The sequence below is a fragment of the Oncorhynchus nerka genome, unplaced genomic scaffold (genome assembly GCF_034236695.1).
Source record: "Oncorhynchus nerka isolate Pitt River unplaced genomic scaffold, Oner_Uvic_2.0 unplaced_scaffold_727, whole genome shotgun sequence".
Lineage (NCBI taxonomy): Eukaryota > Metazoa > Chordata > Actinopteri > Salmoniformes > Salmonidae > Oncorhynchus > Oncorhynchus nerka.
The window spans coordinates 138,772-161,461 of NW_027040463.1; the positions used below are offsets into that span (position 1 = coordinate 138,772).

At 45.3% G+C, this 22,690-nt stretch overlaps 1 protein-coding gene across 1 annotated transcript in view; it reads left to right on the top strand.

Annotated features, from left to right (window-relative positions):
- Nucleotides 1-732: 732 nt before the first annotated feature.
- The window catches only part of LOC115128038 (probable E3 ubiquitin-protein ligase HERC1), an 89,063-nt gene continuing 67,105 nt past the window's right edge, over nt 733-22,690 (top strand). The window contains 4 exon segments of the mRNA XM_065016943.1: nt 733-962; nt 10,255-10,437; nt 10,825-11,109; nt 11,111-11,605. Coding sequence (XP_064873015.1) covers nt 10,279-10,437; nt 10,825-11,109; nt 11,111-11,605 — 939 coding nt within the window. The 5' untranslated portion in view covers nt 733-962; nt 10,255-10,278.

Genomic DNA, 22,690 nt, shown 5'->3' on the forward strand with positions numbered 1-22,690 from the left:
CAATGTAATAACTATAATAATGTAATAACTATATCATCTAATAACTATATAATATAATAATTACTATAATGTAATATAATAAGGTGTAATGACTATACAATGTAATAACTATAATAATGTAATAACTGTATAATATAAGTGGCCATTAAAAGAGTTATTCTGTTTTTTTCTGTTCTGACTGCTATTACATGCTCCAATCATCATTGTGATGGTGTTACTGTATTGTGCGTAGGGGCAAACATGCATGAACTGGAACCACTAGCCCTGTGTCAAATTTAGGCCCAAAGGCATTTGCAGAATAATTAACTATGATGACGTTGCAAAAATCATTTATATAACCACTGGAATTGATCATTCAATATTGAAATTCTTGCACAACAAGAGTGGGCATGGGTTCGAATCCGACCCCCTGCCCTTTGACTCCCCCTCCCCTATCTTAGACTTCCAACATTTTACTATCTCTTCAATACATCTGCAAAAAAATTACGAAAGGACTGGTACTTCCCCACTCCTTAAAAAAATTAACTTTTTTTTTTTTTTTAACATTATAGACTAAAATAATTTCTGTAACCATTTGAATTGACCGTTCCATATTGAAATGTTCCTTTGTTTTCATGCCTGCGGTCAGTCAGAAACTAAGCCTATGACTGACTGTAGGAGTTCAACACACACGACAGACAGACGCGTCACTGCAGCCCAGGTCTGAGGCTGAGCAGAGGGTTGGGAGTGAACCTCATCTGGATCCATTGCAGTGGAAGTTGCAGCCAGAAACGAGGTGGGAAGAAAGGAACTTCTGACTGGCAGTCTTTTTTTGTTGTTGTAACTAACGACACCTTATCAAAAACCCACAAATACACTTACGGGGATACACAACCTATACGTTCTGCAGTTGCAGAAACCTTTGTTATTGCAATGAAGTGTATTGACGTGCCACAGTGAAGAGGCCCCTTTGACAGTTGATGGTAAGCTACAGTACCCAGCTAGGCTAGCTAGCTTGGCCTTTCTATGTGTATAGCTTGAATGCAATGTCAATACTTTTCCTACAATTCATTTGACTATTGCAAAAAACAGTGCCGGTCTTGCTTATCTGTATCTGTGATGGCCAATTAGCTAGCCGTAGCCTGTGTTTCCCATGTACCTACATCTGTATGAGTTGCTTTCAGCTATCTAGCTAGCTAACAGCACAGTAGATTCTGATGGTTAGCATAGGTAGCCTGCTAGCATTAGCTTTATGTTGTGCTTCAGCACCAGTTTACAACATAACTGTAGTTAGCTAACTGTTAGTGTGTAACAACGCTGTAATAAACTTAGCCAGCATGCTAGTGAGTGAATTATTTTGATTATGGCCTATGTAGCTAACAACACAGGCCTAGTAGACTAGTTGAATTGTAGCTAGTTCCATGCGATGGTAGCTACAGTAGCTAGTCTGTTAGCGTACCTTACTATCCAGCTGTGTCATGTCAGTCTAACATATTCCGTGTCTGGTGTATATTAGTCAAGCTAGTTTACCAATAACAAATAGCATTTATGTTGTTTTTGTGCATAGTCTGTTAAAGCTAGGTAGGTTAGAGATGTGGAATGTGTTAGTTAGCCCGCTAACGTTAGCTACTAGCTAGCTAGTTTGTGCAATTAGTGACGCTAGCTAGCCAGCTGATTTGCCTACCTTACTGTTTATCTATCATAGGCAAGTATTTAGTAGTTAGCTGAAGTAGCTAGCTGAGTCTACAGTATATCAACACTGTATTGCCTACTATGACCATTTACAGTATTCCACATTGCTGGCCTTACTCACCCGAGGCTGTCACTGGGCACCTACTGATTACACAGTACGATTTATAATATGAGCGACAGCTGTCAAAGCAATTCACTTTATGTCGATCTTGTATGTTCAGTAATGCAGCAGGCAGACATAGCACGCCTGCTATTGAGATTGTCGATAATGCAGGTGCCCTTCTTCTTGAGCCCAATATAGCATGGTGAAAGCTGTACATAAAAAAATATATATATATATATAAAATTTGAGTAATTTAGCAGATGAACTTATCCAGAGTGATTTACAGGAGCAATTAGGGTTAAGTGTCTTGCTCAGGGGAACATTGACAGATTGTTCAACTAGTCAGCTTATGGTTTTGAACCAGCTACCTTTGGGTTACTGGCCCAAACGTTCTTAACCACTAGGCTACCTGCCGCCCGTCATACTAAAAGGATTGTGCAACAAGAGATAGAGAGATCAATCCTTCTATGAAATGCACGTAGGAAATGCATTGTCACTGTGTAGTGCCATGGCCACTTCCAGACCGTTAGGCAGTAAGCATCACCATAGCTGTGGACAGTGAAATCAATGTTTACAGCTGTTGTTGCAAGATTTCATGGTTGTCGAATGTGTGTTTAACCTATGGTACTACTAACAGTTAGTTATTTGTATTGCATAGTGTATAATGATGAAAGGTAGCTAACAACTAGGCCTGCTGGTATGAGTGAAGGGGGGGGGGGGGGTGTAAGGGAATACCGAGACGTAATAGACAAGCCTGAAGGGAAGGAGAAAACATTTCTTCTTCTACACTCGGTATCAGGTGACCTATTTCCCCCCTCCAGATAAAACAGGTTCATAATCCAATAGTAAGTGCTGTTGAAATATTACAGCCTCATTTTGTTGTCTAGGCCTTCCGCATGTTTCTCTCCACGTTGCTTCCCTGATGTGTGTTGCTTCCCCAACGTGTGTTGCTTCCCCGACGCGTGTTGCTTCCCCGACGCGTGTTGCTTCCCCGACGTGTGTTGCTTCCCCGACGCGTGTTGCTTCCCCGACGTGTGTTGCTTCCCCGACGCGTGTTGCTTCCCCGTGTGTGTTGCTTCCCCAACGTGTGTGTTGCACAACGTGTGTTGCTTCCCAACGTGTGTGTTGCTTCCCCAACGTGTGTTGCTTCCCCGACGTGTGTTGCTTCCCCGACGTGTGTGTTGCTTCCCCGACGTGTGTTGCTTCCCCGACGTGTGTGTTGCTTCCCCAACGTGTGTTGCTTCCACAACGTGTGTTGCTTCCCCGACGTGTGTGTTGCTTCCACGACGTGTGTTGCTTCCCCGACGTGTGTTGCTTCCCCGACGTGTGTGTTGCTTCCCCGACGTGTGTTGCTTCCCGACGTGTGTTGCTTCCCAACGTGTGTGTTGCTTCCCCAACGTGTGTTGCTTCCACAACGTGTGTTGCTTCCCGGCGTGTGTTGCTTCCCCGACGTGTGTGTTGCTTCCCGACGTGTGTTGCTTCCCCGACGTGTGTTTGCTTCCCCGTGTGTGTTGCTTCCCGGCGTGTTGCTTCCACAACGTGTGTTGCTTCCCGACGTGTGTTGCTTCCCCGACGTGTGTTGCTTCCCCGACGCGTGTTGCTTCCCCGACGCGTGTTGCTTCCCCGACGTGTGTGTTGCTTCCCCGACGTGTGTTGCTTCCCCGACGTGTGTTGCTTCCCCGACGCGTGTTGCTTCCCGACGCGTGTTGCTTCCCCGACGTGTGTTGCTTCCCCGACGTGTGTTGCTTCCCCGACGCGTGTTGCTTCCCCGACGCGTGTTGCTTCCCCGACGCGTGTTGCTTCCCCAACGCGTGTTGCTTCCCCAACGTGTGTTGCTTCCCCGCGATAGTTCATGCAGGCTATGACTGCTGTGCTGATGTGTACTGGCTGATTGGTCCGCTGGTGTAAATAAGCCTATCCTGCCAGAACTGCGAGTATCTGTGGCAGAAGCACATGTATTGTCTATGTTTACTACTGTTATCCTGTGTAATTGGAATGATCTGAAACGTTTACACCTAGGTCGTTGGGGAATATGCGATGACACGGTTACTTCCAGCAAAATTAGGTCATTACATTGGCTCCATGGATTAGGCCGACAGCATGTTGATAAATCTTCCCCCGAGGAGTATTGGGGATTGCCATCTGTAGTAATTGGAGCGCAGTGTTAGGCTAGCTAACTGTTTTACAAGTCATACATCATATCAATGGGTCTAGTTGGAGTTCTGAGGACATGTCGGAGTTGTGAGGACGTGTCGGAGTTGTGAGGACGTGTCGGAGTTGTGAGGACGTGTCGGAGTTGTGAGGACGTGTCGGAGTTGTGAGACGTGTCGGTGTTGTGAGGACGTGTCTGAGTTCCGAGGACGTGTCTGAGTTCCGAGGACGTGTCTGAGTTCCGAGGACAGACCTGTTGGAGTTCCGAGGACATGTTACATGTTAGGTCTATAGCGTAGTTCCAGAAGCAGAATGTGGTCAGTGTGATCAACAGTTTGCTGTGATCACATTGTCCTGCACGGATGTGATCACAGTAAAAAGGTTGTTTCATTTCCTGTTGTGAATAGAATTGTTCCTCTCAGGGCAACCAAACAGTGTCGCCTCGTCCTCGATGGTAGTCATCCATCTTGTCCTTACTGGACTATTGGCACCAGACTGACTACATGCTTGTTATTTCCTGTTGTGAATAGAATTGTTCCTCTCAGGGCAACCAAACAGTGTCGTCTCGTCCTCGATGGTAGTCATCCATCTTGTCCTTACTGGACTATTGGCACCAGACTGACTACATGCTTGTTATTTTCTGTTGTGAATAGAATTGTTCCTCTCAGGGCAACCAAACAGTGTCGCCTCGTCCTCGATGGTAGTCATCCATCTTGTCCTTACTGGACTATTGGCACCAGACTGACTACATGCTTGTTATTTTCTGTTGTGGTCCTTCTTCTTCTCACAGCCACCATATCAAATGGTCTCAATGATTGTTTCCCACCCCTGTCTCAATGGTTAATATCTCCCCCTCTAATATCTTCTGTCAGCTGTAACAAAGCCCCATCTCCTGTCCTGACAGTCAATATCTTCTATCAGATGGTAACAAAGCCCCATCTCCTGTCCTGACAGGCTGTAACAAAGCCCCATCTCCTGTCCTGACGGTCTAATATCTTCTATCAGCTGTAACAAAGCCCCATCTCCTGTCCTGACAGTCTAATATCTTCTATCAGCTGTAACAAAGCCCCATCTCCTGTCCTGACAGTCTAATATCTTCTATCAGCTGTAACAAAGCCCCATCTCCTGTCCTGACGGTCTAATATCTTCTATCTGTCAGCTGTAACAAAGCCCCATCTCCTGTCCTGACGGTCTAATATCTTCTATCAGCTGTAACAAAGCCCCATCTCCTGTCCTGACGGTCTAATATCTTCTATCTGTCAGCTGTAACAAAGCCCCATCTCCTGTCCTGACGGTCTAATATCTTCTATCAGCTGTAACAAAGCCCCATCTCCTGTCCTGATGGTGTAATATCTTCTATCAGCTGTAACAAAGCCCCATCTCCTGTCCTGACGGTCTAATATCTTCTATCAGCGGTAACAAAGCCCCATCTCCTGTCCTGACGGTCTAATACAAAGCCCCATCTCCTGTCCTGATGGTCTAATATCTTCTATCAGCGGTAACAAAGCCCCATCTCCTGTCCTGACGGTCTAATACAAAGCCCCATCTCCTGTCCTGACGGTCTGTACAAAGCCCCATCTCCTGTCCTGATGGTCTAATATCTTCTATCAGCTGTAACAAACCCCCATCTCCTGTCCTGATGGTCTAATATCTTCTATCAGCTGTAACAAAGCCCCATCTCCTGTCCTGACGGTCTAATATCTTCTATCAGCTGTAACAAAGCCCCATCTCCTGTCCTGACGGTCTAATATCTTCTATCTATCAGCTGTAACAAAGCCCCATCTCCTGTCCTGACGGTCTGATATCTACTATCAGCTGTAACAAAGCCCCATCTCCTGTCCTGACGGTCTAATATCTTCTATCAGCTGTAACAAAGCCCCATCTCCTGTCCTGATGGTCTAATATCTTCTATCAGCTGTAACAAAGCCCCTTCTCCTGACGGTCTAATATCTTCTATCTGTCAGCTGTAATGTTAATGCCCCTCTCTGGTTGATGTGTCCTGTCTGGTTGATGTTAATATCTTCTCTGTCTGTCTGGTAAATATATCCCCATCTCCTGGTTGATGTTAATGTCTTCTCTGTCTGGTTGATGTTAAATGTCCATCTCCTCTGTCTGGTTGATGTTAAATGTCTCTCCTCTCATGTTAATATCTCTCTCCTCTGTCTGGTTGATGTTAATATCTTCTCCTCAGTCTGTAACATGTTAATATGTCTCTCCTCTGTCTGGTTGATGTTAATGTCTCTCCTCTGTCTGGTTGATGTTAATGTCCTCATCTCCTGTCTGGTTGATGGTTAATATCTCTCTCTCTGTCTGGTTGATGTTAATGTCTCCCCATCTCTGGTTGATGTTAATGTCTGTCTGGTTGATGTTAATATCTTCTCCTCTGTCTGCTTGATGTTAATATGTCTCTCCTCTGTCTGGTTGATGTTAATGTCTCCCTCTGTCTGGTTGATGTTAATGTCTCTCCTCTGTCTGTCTGGTTGATGTTAATAAAGTCCCATCTCTTTCTGTCTGGTTGATGTTAATATGTCTCTCCTCTGTCTGGTTGATGTTAATGTCTCTCCTCTGTCTGGTTGATGTTAATGTCCCCATCTGACTGTCTGGTTGATGTTAATATCTTCTCCTCTGTCTGTCTGGTTGATGTTAATATGTCTCTCCTCTGTCTGTCCTGATGTTAATATGTCTCCTCTGTCTGTAATGTTAAAGCCCCATCTGGTTGATGTTAATGTCTCTCTGTCTGGTTGATGTTAATATGTCTCTGTCTGGTTGATGTTAATATCTCTCCTCTCTGTCTGGTTGATGTTAACAAAGTCCTCCTCTGTCTGTCTGGTTGATGTTAATATGTCTCTCCTCTGTCTGTCTGGTTGATGTTAATATGTCTCCTCTGTCTGGTTGATGTTAATATGTCTCCTCTGTCTGGTTGATGTTAATGTCTCCTCTGTCTGGTTGATGTTAATATGTCTCTGTCTGTCTGGTTGATGTTAATGTCTCTCCTCTTTCTGTCTGGTTGATGTTAATATCTTCTCTGTCTGTCTGTTGATGTTAATATGTCTCTCCATCTCTGTCTGTCTGGTTGATGTTAATGTCTCTCCTCTGTCTGTCTGGTTGATGTTAATATGTCTCTCCTCTGTCTGTCTGGTTGATGTTAATATGTCTCTCCTCTGTCTGTCTGGTTGATGTTAATATGTCTCCTCTGTCTGGTTGATGTTAATATGTCTCTCCTCTGTCTGGTTGATGTTAATGTCTCCTCTGTCTGGTTGATGTTAATATGTCTCTCCTCTGTCTGTCTGGTTGATGTTAATATGTCTCTCTCTGTCTGGTTGATGTTAATATCTCCTCTATCTGGTTGATGTTAATGTCTCTCCTCTGTCTGTCTGGTTGATGTTAATGTCTCTCCTCTGTCTGTCTGGTTGATGTTAATATGTCTCTCCTCTTTCTGTCTGGTTGATGTTAATGTCTCTCCTCTGTCTGTCTGGTTGATGTTAATATGTCTCCCCTCTGTCTGGTTGATGTTAATGTCTCCTCTGTCTGGTTGATGTTAATATGTCTCTGTCTGTCTGGTTGATGTTAATGTCTCTCCTCTTTCTGTCTGGTTGATGTTAATATGTCTCTCCTCTGTCTGTCTGGTTGATGTTAATATGTCTCTCCTCTGTCTGTCTGGTTGATGTTAATGTCTCTCCTCTGTCTGTCTGGTTGATGTTAATATGTCTCTCCTCTGTCTGTCTGGTTGATGTTAATGTCTCTCCTCTGTCTGTCTGGTTGATGTTAATATGTCTCCTCTGTCTGGTTGATGTTAATATGTCTCTCCTCTGTCTGGTTGATGTTAATATGTCTCCTCTGTCTGGTTGATGTTAATATGTCTCTCCTCTGTCTGTCTGGTTGATGTTAATATGTCTCTCCTCTGTCTGGTTGATGTTAATATATCTCTCCTCCGTCTGTCTGGTTGATGTTAATGTCTCTCCTCTGTCTGTCTGGTTGATGTTAATGTCTCTCCTCTGTCTGTCTGGTTGATGTTAATATGTCTCTCCTCTTTCTGTCTGGTTGATGTTAATGTCTCTCCTCTGTCTGTCTGGTTGATGTTAATATGTCTCTCCTCTGTCTGGTTGATGTTAATATATCTCTCCTCCGTCTGTCTGGTTGATGTTAATATGTCTCTCCTCTGTCTGGTTGATGTTAATATGTCTCTCCTCTGTCTGTCTGGTTGATGTTAATATGTCTCTCCTCTGTCTGTCTGGTTGATGTTAATATGTCTCTCCTCTGTCTGGTTGATGTTAATATGTCTCTCCTCTGTCTGGTTGATGTTAATATGTCTCCTCTGTCTGGTTGATGTTAATGTCTCTCCTCTGTCTGGTTGATGTTAATATGTCTCCTCTGTCTGGTTGATGTTAATGTCTCTCCTCTGTCTGGTTGATGTTAATGTCTCTCCTCTGTCTGGTTGATGTTAATATGTCTCTCCTCTGTCTGGTTGATGTTAATATGTCTCTCCTCTGACTGTCTGGTTGATGTTAATATGTCTCTCCTCTGTCTGGTTGATGTTAATGTCTCTCCTCTGTCTGTCTGGTTGATGTTAATATGTCTCTCCTCTGTCTGTCTGGTTGATGTTAATATGTCTCTCCTCTGTCTGTCTGGTTGATGTTAATATGTCTCTCCTCTGTCTGTCTGGTTGATGTTAATATGTCTCTCCTCTGTCTGTCTGGTTGATGTTAATATGTCTCTCCTCTGTCTGGTTGATGTTAATATGTCTCTCCTCTGTCTGTCTGGTTGATGTTAATATGTCTCTCCTCTGTCTGGTTGATGTTAATGTCTCTCCTCTGTCTGGTTGATGTTAATATGTCTCCTCTGTCTGGTTGATGTTAATATGTCTCCTCTGTCTGGTTGATGTTAATATGTCTCTCCTCTGTCTGGTTGATGTTAATATGTCTCCTCTGTCTGGTTGATGTTAATGTCTCTCCTCTGTCTGTCTGGTTATGTCATAGCTTATTGTTGTTCCTATGATTGTTTTCCTTTCTTAATGGTTAATATCTGTCCCCCTGTCCTCGTTAATATCTGTCCCCCTGTCCTCGTTAATATCTGTCCCCCTGTCCTCGTTAATATCTGTCCCCTTGTCCTCGTTAACCTCTTACCTCTACCTGGGACGCTTGCGTCCCAACTAGAGCTCTGGAAATGCAAATGCGCTACGCTAAATGCTAATAGTATTAGTTAAAACTCAAAAGTTCATTAAAATACACATGCAGGGTATCAAATTAAAGCTACACTCGTTGTGAATCCAGGCAACAAGTCAGATTTTTAAAATGCTTTTCGGCGACAGCATGAGAAGCTATTATCTGATAGCATGCACCAATACACTACAACAGAAAAGCACAGCAGGGGACGTAAACAAAATAATTAGCATTTCGGCGTTACACAAACCGCACAATAAAATAGAAAACAGTCATTACCTTTCACCATCTTCTTTGTTGGCACTCCTAGATGTCCCATAAACACTATTGGGTCTTTATTTCGATTAAATCGGGCCATATAAAGCCAAGATATCGTTATATGTAGACTGTGTGATAAACGAAAAAAACAGCGATTTCACAACGTAACGTCATTTTTAAAATTCAAAAGTAGACGATAAACTTTCACAAAACACTTGAAATACGTTTGTAATGCTACTTTAGGTATTAGTAAACGTTAATAAGCGATAAAAATCATCCGTAGGCGATGTATATATCATTAGCTGTCGTCTTGGAAAAAATTTCAGGAGAGAGCTCTTCCGGAATGATCTGGGCGGAGACCGGAGGTAAGCGGTGCCCCTCTTTCGGTTCAACCAAGAATCAAAGATGATTAAATTCACAAGATACTCGACTACATGGGGATGCTGTGGGAGTTGAATGCTCGGTCTTATCTAATTCGGCTCACTGTTAACAATTGCTGGAAGTGGCGCAAGGATATTTATTTCCATTTTCTGTGATCAGGTTTTCCTGCGCTTTCCGATGTAACGCACGTTATGTAATAGCCACAGTCGTGATTTAACCAGTTTTAAAAACGTCCGAGGGTTTCCTATACACACATTCTAACCATATGAACGTACTATATTCCTGGCATGAGTAGCAGGGCGCTGAAATGTTGCGCGATTTTTAACAAAATGTTCAAAAAAGTAGAGGGTAGGAGCAACAGGTTAATATCTGTCCCCTGTCCTCGTTAATATCTGTCCCCTGTCCTCGTTAATATCTGTCCCCCTGTCCTCGTTAATATCTGTCCCCCTGTCCTCGTTAATATCTGTCCCCCTGTCCTCGTTAATATCTGTCCCCCTGTCCTCGTTAATATCTGTCCCCCTGTCCTCCCAGGACTAATGGCACCAGAGTGACATCATGGCCCTGATGATACCTCCAGTGAAGCTCAAATGGCTGGAGCACCTGAACGGCTCGTGGATCACGGACGACAGCGAGTCCATCTCCACGCGGGAGGGCGTGTCCGTGCTCTACTCCAAGCTGCTCACCAACAAAGAGGTGGTCGTCCTTCCCCAGCAGGTGGGAGGAGCAGAATGAGATTGAGTTAATGTCTGTGTACCAAATGGAACTCGGCTTCTCTGTGTAGAGGCCATATGGCGACACAGCCAATACTTTATCGTCTGCATTGCGCAGAAATGTAGTTTTATTATTATTAATTTAAAAAAATATATATATTATTATTATTAGCCCTATATGTCATCGCTAAGCCCGAGTGCCAGTTTGTTTATACTATCATACCAACTCCTTGTCAGTCTCTGTCATTACCAACATCTGTTTGGTCCTGAGCACAAACAGATCTGGGATCAGACTTAAAGGTTTAATGAGGCCCCCAGTGACAACATCACATAGCTAACACATCATCACAACACACACTACATAGGCCTAATGTCAATGCTGTGTCCTCAGGTGTTGTGTCTGAAGGGACCCCAGCTGCCAGACTTTGAGCGTGAGTCCCTGTCCAGCGATGAACAGGAACACTACCTAGACGCACTCCTCGGCAGCCAGATGGCGTTGGCCAAGATGGTGTGTTCCGACTCTCCCTTCGCCTCCGCTCTCCGCAAACGCCTGCTGGTTCTTCAGAGGATCTTCTTCGCTCTGTCCAACAAGTACCACGACAAGGGCAAAGTCAAGCAGCAGCAGCACTCACCCGACAACAACTCCGGATCGTCCGACCTGCACTCCGTCAGCGAAGCGTCCGCGGTCCAGCACCGATGCTCTGATCGAGATGGGGGTCCGAACGGGCCTCAGTCTGCTGTTCGCTCTGCTCCGGCAGAGCTGGATGATGCCGCCGCCGCCGGGCCCCGGAGGACTCAACCTCTGCAACGACGTCATCCACACGGCCATGGACGTGGTCTCGTCCCTGCCGCCCCTCTCCTTGGCCAACGAGAGTAAGATCCCCCCGATGGGTCTGGACTGCCTGACCCAGGTCACCGCTTTCCTGAAGGGAGTGACCATGCCAAACTCCGGGGCGGACGTCTTGGGTCGGAGGCTGGCGTCGGAGCTGTTGCTGGGCCTGGCTGCCCAGAGGGGGTCCCTGAGGTACCTTCTGGAGTGGGTGGAGATGGCCTTGGTGGCGTCCGCCGTGGTCAGCACCATGGAGAAGATGAAGGCGTGTCTGCTGAACCAGGAAGGGCTGATTGGATACGACTGCTTCATGAACATCCTCATGCAGATGAGACGTTCCCTGGTAAGAGTCCTATAAACAACCAATCAAATGTATTCATAAAGCCCTTTTTACATCAGCTGATATCTCAAAGTGCTGTACAGGAACCCAGTCTAAAACCCCCAAACAGCAAGCGATGCAGGTGTAGAAGCACGGTGGCTAGGAGAAACCCAGCCTAGACACACTTTATTGTTCATGATTTGTTGTGTACTTCCATTGTGTTCTATAGGTCTATTGTGCTCTTTGTATTACCAGGTGGCAATGTATTCCTCCTGCTTCTTCTCCCAGCTTCTCCTTATTCTCATTACCTCTTGATTGATTATGTTACGAGTCCTTCTGTACGGTCCCCTTTCTCCATATGCCGTGTAACATGTCTACATGTCTCTGTGTCTGACTGTGTATCTGATGTCTCCCTACATGTCTCTGTGTCTCTGATGTCTCCCTATATGTCTCTGTGTATCTGATGTCTCCCTACATGTCTCTGTGTCTCTGATGTCTCCCTACATGTCTCTGTGTATCTGATGTCTCCCTACATGTCTCTGTGTATCTGATGTCTCCCTACATGTCTCTGTGTATCTGATGTCTCCCTACATGTCTCTGTGTCTCTGATGTCTCCCTACATGTCTCTGTGTATCTGATGTCTCCCTACATGTCTCTGTGTATCTGATGTCTCCCTACATGTCTCTGTGTATCTGATGTCTCCCTACATGTCTCTGTGTCTCTGATGTCTCCCTACATGTCTCTGATGTCTCCCTACATGTCTCTGTGTATCTGATGTCTCCCTACATGTCTCTGTGGCTGACTGTGTCTCTGATGTCTCCCTACATGTCTCTGTGTATCTGATGTCTCCCTACATGTCTCTGTGTATCTGATGTCTCCCTACATGTCTCTGTGGCTGACTGTGTCTCTGATGTCTCCCTATATGTCTCTGTGTATCTGATGTCTCCCTACATGTCTCTGTGTATCTGATGTCTCCCTACATGTCTCTGTGTATCTGATGTCTCCTACATGTCTCTGTGTATCTGATGTCTCCTACATGTCTCTGTGTATCTGATGTCTCCCTACATGTCTCTGTGTATCTGATGTCTCCTACATGTCTCTGTGTATCTGATGTCTCCCTACATGTCTCTGTGTCTCTGATGTCTCCCTACATGTCTCTGTGTCTCTGATGTCTCCCTACATGTCTCTGTGTCTCTGATGTCTCCTACATATGTCTCTGTGTATCTGATGTCTCCCTACATGTCTCTGTGTATCTGATGTCTCCTACATGTCTCTGTGTATCTGATGTCTCCCTACATGTCTCTGTGTCTCTGATGTCTCCCTATATGTCTGTGGCTGACTGTCTCTGATGTCTCCCTACATGTCTCTGTGTATCTGATGTCTCCCTACATGTCTCTGTGTCTCTGATGTCTCCCTACATGTCTCTGTGTCTGACTGTGTCTCTGATGTCTCCTACATGTCTCTGTGTCTGACTGTGTATCTGATGTCTCCCTACATGTCTCTGTGTATCTGATGTCTCCTACATGTCTCTGTGTCTGATGTCTCCTACATGTCTCTGTGTCTCTGATGTCTCCCTACATGTCTCTGTGTCTCTGATGTCTCCCTATATGTCTCTGTGTATCTGATGTCTCCTACATGTCTCTGTGTATCTGATGTCTCCTACATGTCTCTGTGTATCTGATGTCTCCTACATGTCTCTGTGTATCTGATGTCTCCTACATGTCTCTGTGTCTCTGATGTCTCCCTACATGTCTCTGTGTCTCTGATGTCTCCCTACATGTCTCTGTGTCTCTGATGTCTCCTACATGTCTCTGTGTCTCTGATGTCTCCCTACATGTCTCTGTGTATCTGATGTCTCCCTGTCTCATGTCTCTGTGGCTGACTGTGTCTCTGATGTCTCCCTATATGTCTCTGTGGCTGACTGTGTCTCTGATGTCTCCTACATGTCTCTGTGTCTCTGATGTCTCCCTACATGTCTCTGTGTCTCTGATGTCTCCCTATATGTCTCTGTGTATCTGATGTCTCCCTACATGTCTCTGTGTCTCTGATGTCTCCCTACATGTCTCTGTGTCTGATGTCTCTGATGTCTCCTACATGTCTCTGTGTCTCTGATGTCTCCTACATGTCTCTGTGTATCTGATGTCTCCTACATGTCTCTGTGTATCTGATGTCTCCTACATGTCTCTGTGTCTCTGATGTCTCCTTACATGTCTCTGTGTATCTGATGTCTCCCTATATGTCTCTGTGTCTCTGATGTCTCCCTACATGTCTCTGTGTCTCTGATGTCTCCCTACATGTCTCTGTGTATCTGATGTCTCCCTACATGTCTCTGTGTCTCTGATGTCTCCCTACATGTCTCTGTGTCTGACTGTGTCTCTGATGTCTCCCTACATGTCTCTGTGTCTGACTGTGTATCTGATGTCTCCCTACATGTCTCTGTGTATCTGTTGTCTCCCTACATGTCTCTGTGTATCTGATGTCTCCCTACATGTCTCTGTGTCTGACTGTGTATCTGATGTCTCCCTACATGTCTCTGTGTATCTGATGTCTCCCTACATGTCTCTGTGTATCTGATGTCTCCCTACATGTCTCTGTGTATCTGATGTCTCCTACATGTCTCTGTGTATCTGATGTCTCCCTACATGTCTCTGTGTCTGACTGATCTGATGTCTCCTACATGTCTCTGTGTATCTGATGTCTCCCTGTCTCTGTGTATCTGTGTCTCCCTACATGTCTCTGTGTATCTGATGTCTCCCTACATGTCTCTGTGTATCTGATGTCTCCCTACATGTCTCTGTGTCTCTGATGTCTCCCTATATGTCTCTGTGTCTCTGATGTCTCCCTACATGTCTCTGTGTCTGACTGTGTCTCTGATGTCTCCCTACATGTCTCTGTGTCTCTGATGTCTCCCTACATGTCTCTGTGTATCTGATGTCTCCCTACATGTCTCTGTGTATCTGATGTCTCCCTACATGTCTCTGTGTATCTGATGTCTCCCTACATGTCTCTGTGTATCTGATGTCTCCCTACATGTCTCTGTGTCTGACTGTGTATCTGATGTCTCCCTACATGTCTCTGTGTATCTGATGTCTCCCTACATGTCTCTGTGTCTCTGATGTCTCCCTATATGTCTCTGTGTATCTGATGTCTCCCTACATGTCTCTGTGTCTGACTGTGTATCTGATGTCTCCCTACATGTCTCTGTGTATCTGATGTCTCCCTACATGTCTCTGTGTATCTGATGTCTCCCTACATGTCTCTGTGTATCTGATGTCTCCCTACATGTCTCTGTGTATCTGATGTCTCCCTACATGTCTCTGTGTCTGACTGTGTATCTGATGTCTCCCTACATGTCTCTGTGTATCTGATGTCTCCCTACATGTCTCTGTGTATCTGATGTCTCCCTACATGTCTCTGTGTCTGACTGTGTATCTGATGTCTCCCTACATGTCTCTGTGTATCTGATGTCTCCCTACATGTCTCTGTGTATCTGATGTCTCCCTACATGTCTCTGTGTCTGACTGTGTATCTGATGTCTCCTACATGTCTCTGTGTATCTGATGTCTCCCTACATGTCTCTGTGTATCTGATGTCTCCCTACATGTCTCTGTGTCTGTGTATCTGATGTCTCCTATATGTCTCTGTGTATCTGATGTCTCCCTACATGTCTCTGTGTATCTGATGTCTCCCTACATGTCTCTGTGTCTGACTGTGTATCTGATGTCTCCCTATATGTCTCTGTGTATCTGATGTCTCCTACATGTCTCTGTGTATCTGATGTCTCCCTACATGTCTCTGTGTATCTGATGTCTCCCTACATGTCTCTGTGTATCTGATGTCTCCCTACATGTCTCTGTGTATCTGATGTCTCCCTACATGTCTCTGTGTCTGACTGTATCTGATGTCTCCCTACATGTCTCTGTGTATCTGATGTCTCCTACATGTCTCTGTGTCTCTGATGTCTCCCTACATGTCTCTGTGTATCTGATGTCTCCTACATGTCTCTGTGTATCTGATGTCTCCCTACATGTCTCTGTGTATCTGATGTCTCCCTACATGTCTCTGTGTATCTGATGTCTCCTGATGTCTCTGTGTCTGACTGTGTATCTGATGTCTCTGTGTCTGATGTCTCTGATGTCTCCTACATGTCTCTGTGTATCTGATGTCTCCCTACATGTCTCTGTGTATCTGATGTCTCCCTACATGTCTCTGTGTCTGACTGTGTATCTGATGTCTCCCTACATGTCTCTGTGTATCTGATGTCTCCCTACATGTCTCTGTGTATCTGATGTCTCCCTACATGTCTCTGTGTCTGACTGTGTATCTGATGTCTCCCTACATGTCTCTGTGTATCTGATGTCTCCCTACATGTCTCTGTGTCTGACTGTGTATCTGATGTCTCCCTGATGTCTCCCTACATGTCTCTGTGTATCTGATGTCTCCCTACATGTCTCTGTGTCTGACTGTCTATCTGTGTCTCTGTGTATCTGATGTCTCCTACATGTCTCTGTGTATCTGATGTCTCCTACATGTCTCTGTGTCTCTGATGTGTCTCCCTACATGTCTCTGTGTATCTGATGTCTCCCTACATGTCTCTGTGTATCTGATGTCTCCTACATGTCTCTGTGTATCTGATGTCTCCCTACATGTCTCTGTGTATCTGATGTCTCCCTACATGTCTCTGTGTATCTGATGTCTCCCTACATGTCTCTGTGTATCTGATGTCTCCCTACATGTCTCTGTGTCTGATGTCTCCCTACTGTGTCTCTGATGTCTCCCTACATGTCTCTGTGTATCTGATGTCTCCTACATGTCTCTGTGTATCTGATGTCTCTGATGTCTCTGTGTCTGACTGTGTCTCTGATGTCTCCCTACATGTCTCTGTGTATCTGATGTCTCCCTACATGTCTCTGTGTATCTGATGTCTCCCTACATGTCTCTGTGTATCTGATGTCTCCCTACATGTCTCTGTGTATCTGATGTCTCCCTACATGTCTCTGTGTATCTGATGTCTCCCTACATGTCTCTGTGTCTCTGATGTCTCCCTATATGTCTCTGTGGCTGACTGTGTATCTGATGTCTCCCTACATGTCTCTGTGTATCTGATGTCTCCCTACATGTCTCTGTGTCTCTGATGTCTCCCTACATGTCTCTGTGTCTGACTGTGTCTCTGATGTCTCCCTACATGTCTCTGTGTCTGACTGTGTATCTGATGTCTCCCTACATGTCTCTGTGTATCTGATGTCTCCCTACATGTCTCTGTGTCTCTGATGTCTCCCTACATGTCTCTGTGTCTCTGATGTCTCCCTACATGTCTCTGTGTCTCTGATGTCTCCCTATATGTCTCTGTGTATCTGATGTCTCCCTACATGTCTCTGTGTCTCTGATGTCTCCCTACATGTCTCTGTGTATCTGATGTCTCCCTACATGTCTCTGTGTATCTGATGTCTCCCTACATGTCTCTGTGTCTCTGATGTCTCCCTACATGTCTCTGTGTCTCTGATGTCTCCCTACATGTCTCTGTGTCTCTGATGTCTCCCTACATGTCTCTGTGTCTGACTGTGTATCTGATGTCTCCCTACATGTCTCTGTGTCTCTGATGTCTCCCTATATGTCTCTGTGTATCTGATGTCTCCCTACATGTCTCTGTGTATCTGATGTCTCCCTACATGTCTCTGTGTCTCTGATGTCTCCCTACATGTCTCTGTGTCTCTGATGTCTCCCTACATGTCTCTGTGTATCTGATGTCTCCCTACATGTCTCTGTGGCTGACTGTGTATCTGATGTCTCCCTACATGTCTCTGTGTCTCTGATGTCTCCCTATATGTCTCTGTGTATCTGATGTCTCCCTACATGTCTCTGTGTCTCTGATGTCTCCCTATATGTCTCTGTGTATCTGATGTCTCCCTACATGTCTCTGTGTCTCTGATGTCTCCCTATATGTCTCTGTGTCTGACTGTGTCTCTGATGTCTCCCTACATGTCTCTGTGTATCTGATGTCTCCCTACATGTCTCTGTGTCTGACTGTGTCTCTGATGTCTCCCTACATGTCTCTGTGTATCTGATGTCTCCCTACATGTCTCTGTGTATCTGATGTCTCCCTACATGTCTCTGTGTCTCTGATGTCTCCCTACATGTCTCTGTGTCTCTGATGTCTCCCTATATGTCTCTGTGTCTCTGATGTCTCCCTACATGTCTCTGTGTCTGACTGTGTCTCTGATGTCTCCCTACATGTCTCTGTGTCTGACTGTGTATCTGATGTCTCCCTACATGTCTCTGTGTATCTGATGTCTCCCTACATGTCTCTGTGTATCTGATGTCTCCCTACATGTCTCTGTGTATCTGATGTCTCCCTACATGTCTCTGTGTCTCTGATGTCTCCCTACATGTCTCTGTGTATCTGATGTCTCCCTACATGTCTCTGTGTATCTGATGTCTCCCTACATGTCTCTGTGTATCTGATGTCTCCCTACATGTCTCTGTGTATCTGATGTCTCCCTACATGTCTCTGTGTCTCTGATGTCTCCCTACATGTCTCTGTGTCTCTGATGTCTCCCTATATGTCTCTGTGTATCTGATGTCTCCCTACATGTCTCTGTGTATCTGATGTCTCCCTACATGTCTCTGTGTATCTGATGTCTCCCTACATGTCTCTGTGTATCTGATGTCTCCCTATATGTCTCTGTGGCTGACTGTGTCTCTGATGTCTCCCTATATGTCTCTGTGGCTGACTGTGTCTCTGATGTCTCCCTACATGTCTCTGTGTCTCTGATGTCTCCCTATATGTCTCTGTGTCTCTGATGTCTCCCTACATGTCTCTGTGTCTCTGATGTCTCCCTATATGTCTCTGTGTCTCTGATGTCTCCCTACATGTCTCTGTGTCTCTGATGTCTCCCTACATGTCTCTGTGTATCTGATGTCTCCCTACATGTCTCTGTGTCTGACTGTGTATCTGATGTCTCCCTACATGTCTCTGTGTATCTGATGTCTCCCATGTCTCTGTGTATCTGATGTCTCTGTCTCTGTGTCTCTGATGTCTCCCTATATGTCTCTGTGTCTCTGATGTCTCCCTACATGTCTCTGTGTCTCTGATGTCTCCCTACATGTCTCTGTGTATCTGATGTCTCCCTACATGTCTCTGTGTCTGACTGTGTCTCTGATGTCTCCCTACATGTCTCTGTGTATCTGATGTCTCCATGTCTATCTGATGTCTCTGTGTATCTGTGTCTCTGATGTCTCCCTACATGTCTCTGTGTCTCTGATGTCTCCCTATATGTCTCTGTGTCTCTGATGTCTCCCTACATGTCTCTGTGTCTGACTGTGTCTCTGATGTCTCCCTACATGTCTCTGTGTCTCTGATGTCTCCCTATATGTCTCTGTGTCTCTGATGTCTCCCTACATGTCTCTGTGTCTCTGATGTCTCCCTATATGTCTCTGTGTCTCTGATGTCTCCCTACATGTCTCTGTGTATCTGATGTCTCCCTACATGTCTCTGTGTATCTGATGTCTCCCTACATGTCTCTGTGTCTCTGATGTCTCCCTATATGTCTCTGTGTCTCTGATGTCTCCCTACATGTCTCTGTGTCTCTGATGTCTCCCTACATGTCTCTGTGTATCTGATGTCTCCCTACATGTCTCTGTGTATCTGATGTCTCCCTACATGTCTCTGTGTCTCTGATGTCTCCCTACTCTGTGTCTCTGATGTCTCTCTGTGTCTCTGATGTCTCCCTATATGTCTCTGTGTCTCTGATGTCTCCCTACATGTCTCTGTGTCTGACTGTGTCTCTGATGTCTCCCTATATGTCTCTGTGTCTCTGATGTCTCCCTACATGTCTCTGTGTATCTGATGTCTCCCTATATGTCTCTGTGTCTCTGATGTCTCCCTATATGTCTCTGTGTCTCTGATGTCTCCCTATATGTCTCTGTGTCTCTGATGTCTCCCTACATGTCTCTGTGTATCTGATGTCTCCCTACATGTCTCTGTGTATCTGATGTCTCCCTACATGTCTCTGTGTCTCTGATGTCTCCCTATATGTCTCTGTGTCTCTGATGTCTCCCTACATGTCTCTGTGTCTCTGATGTCTCCCTACATGTCTCTGTGTATCTGATGTCTCCCTACATGTCTCTCTGTGTATCTGATGTCTCCCTACATGTCTCTGTGTCTCTGATGTCTCCCTACATGTCTCTGTGTCTCTGATGTCTCCCTATATGTCTCTGTGTCTCTGATGTCTCCCTATATGTCTCTGTGTCTCTGATGTCTCCCTACATGTCTCTGTGTCTGACTGTGTCTCTGATGTCTCCCTATATGTCTCTGTGTCTCTGATGTCTCCCTACATGTCTCTGTGTCTCTGATGTCTCCCTATATGTCTCTGTGTCTCTGATGTCTCCCTACATGTCTCTGTGTCTGACTGTGTATCTGATGTCTCCCTACATGTCTCTGTGTCTCTGATGTCTCCCTACATGTCTCTGTGTATCTGATGTCTCCCTACATGTCTCTGTGTCTGACTGTGTATCTGATGTCTCCCTACATGTCTCTGTGTATCTGATGTCTCCCTACATGTCTCTGTGTATCTGATGTCTCCCTACATGTCTCTGTGTCTGACTGTGTATCTGATGTCTCCCTACATGTCTCTGTGTATCTGATGTCTCCTACATGTCTCTGTGTATCTGATGTCTCCCTACATGTCTCTGTGGCTGACTGTGTATCTGATGTCTCCTATATGTCTCTGTGTATCTGATGTCTCCCTACATGTCTCTGTGTATCTGATGTCTCCTACATGTCTCTGTGTCTGACTGTGTATCTGATGTCTCCCTATATGTCTCTGTGTATCTGATGTCTCCCTACATGTCTCTGTGTATCTGATGTCTCCCTACATGTCTCTGTGTATCTGATGTCTCCCTACATGTCTCTGTGTATCTGATGTCTCCCTACATGTCTCTGTGTATCTGATGTCTCCCTACATGTCTCTGTGTCTGACTGTGTATCTGATGTCTCCCTACATGTCTCTGTGTATCTGATGTCTCCCTATATGTCTCTGTGTATCTGATGTCTCCCTACATGTCTCTGTGTCTCTGATGTCTCCCTACATGTCTCTGTGTATCTGATGTCTCCCTACATGTCTCTGTGTATCTGATGTCTCCCTACATGTCTCTGTGTATCTGATGTCTCCCTACATGTCTCTGTGTATCTGATGTCTCCCTACATGTCTCTGTGTCTGACTGTGTATCTGATGTCTCCCTACATGTCTCTGTGTATCTGATGTCTCCCTACATGTCTCTGTGTATCTGATGTCTCCCTACATGTCTCTGTGTATCTGATGTCTCCCTACATGTCTCTGTGTATCTGATGTCTCCCTACATGTCTCTGTGTCTGACTGTGTATCTGATGTCTCCCTACATGTCTCTGTGTATCTGATGTCTCCTACATGTCTCTGTGTATCTGATGTCTCCCTACATGTCTCTGTGTCTGACTGTGTATCTGATGTCTCCACATGTCTCTGTGTATCTGATGTCTCCTACATGTCTCTGTGTCTGACTGATGTCTCCCTACATGTCTCTGTGTATCTGATGTCTCCCTACATGTCTCTGTGTATCTGATGTCTCCCTACATGTCTCTGTGTCTGACTGTGTATCTGATGTCTCCCTACATGTCTCTGTGTATCTGATGTCTCCCTACATGTCTCTGTGTATCTGATGTCTCCCTACTGTGTGTATCTGATGTCTCCCTACATGTCTCTGTGTATCTGATGTCTCCTCTGTGTATCTGATGTCTCTGTGTCTCTGTGTCTCTGATGTCTCCCTACATGTCTCTGTGTATCTGATGTCTCCCTACATGTCTCTGTGTATCTGATGTCTCCCTACATGTCTCTGTGTATCTGATGTCTCCCTACATGTCTCTGTGTGTATCTGATGTCTCCTTACATGTCTCTGTGTCTCTGATGTCTCCCTACATGTCTCTGTGTGTGTCTCTGATGTCTCCCTACATGTCTCTGTGTATCTGATGTCTCCCTACATGTCTGTGTGTATCTGATGTCTCCCTACATGTCTCTGTGTATCTGATGTCTCCCTACATGTCTCTGTGTATCTGATGTCTCCTACATGTCTCTGTGTCTCTGATGTCTCCTACATGTCTCTGTGGCTGACATGATGTCTCCCTACATGTCTCTGTGTATCTGATGTCTCCCTCTCCTACTGTGTATCTGATGTCTCTGTGTATCTGATGTCTCCCTACATGTCTCTGTGTCTGATGTCTCTCTGATGTCTCCTACATGTCTCTGTGTCTGACTGTGTGTCTCTGATGTCTCCCTGATGTCTCTGTGTATCTGATGTCTCCCTACATGTCTCTGTGTATCTGATGTCTCTGTGTCTCTGTGTATCTGATGTCTCCCTACATGTCTCTGTGTATCTGATGTCTCCCTACATGTCTCTGTGTCTCTGATGATGTCTCCCTACATGTCTCTGTGTATCTGATGTCTCCCTACATGTCTCTGTGGCTGACTGTGTATCTGATGTCTCCTACATGTCTCTGTGTCTCTGATGTCTCCTACATGTCTCTGTGTATGATGTCTCCCTACATGTCTCTGTGTATCTGATGTCTCCCTATATGTCTCTGTGTATCTGATGTCTCTGTGTCTCTGTGTCTCTGATGTCTCCCTATATGTCTCTGTGTCTGACTGTGTATCTGATGTCTCCCTACATGTCTCTGTGTCTCTGATGTCTCCCTACTCTGTGTCTGATGTGTCTCTGATGTCTCCCTGTCTCTGTGTATGATGTCTCCCTACATGTCTCTGTGTCTCTGATGTCTCCCTACATGTCTCTGTGTATCTGATGTCTCCCTACATGTCTCTGTGTCTCTGATGTCTCCTACATGTCTCTGTGATGTCTCCCTGATGTCTCTGTGTATCTGATGTCTCCTACATGTCTCTGTGTATCTGATGTCTCCCTACATGTCTCTGTGTCTCTGATGTCTCCCTATATGTCTCTGTGTCTCTGATGTCTCCCTACATGTCTCTGTGTCTCTGATGTCTCCCTACATGTCTCTGTGTCTGACTGTGTATCTGATGTCTCCCTACATGTCTCTGTGTATCTGATGTCTCCCTACATGTCTCT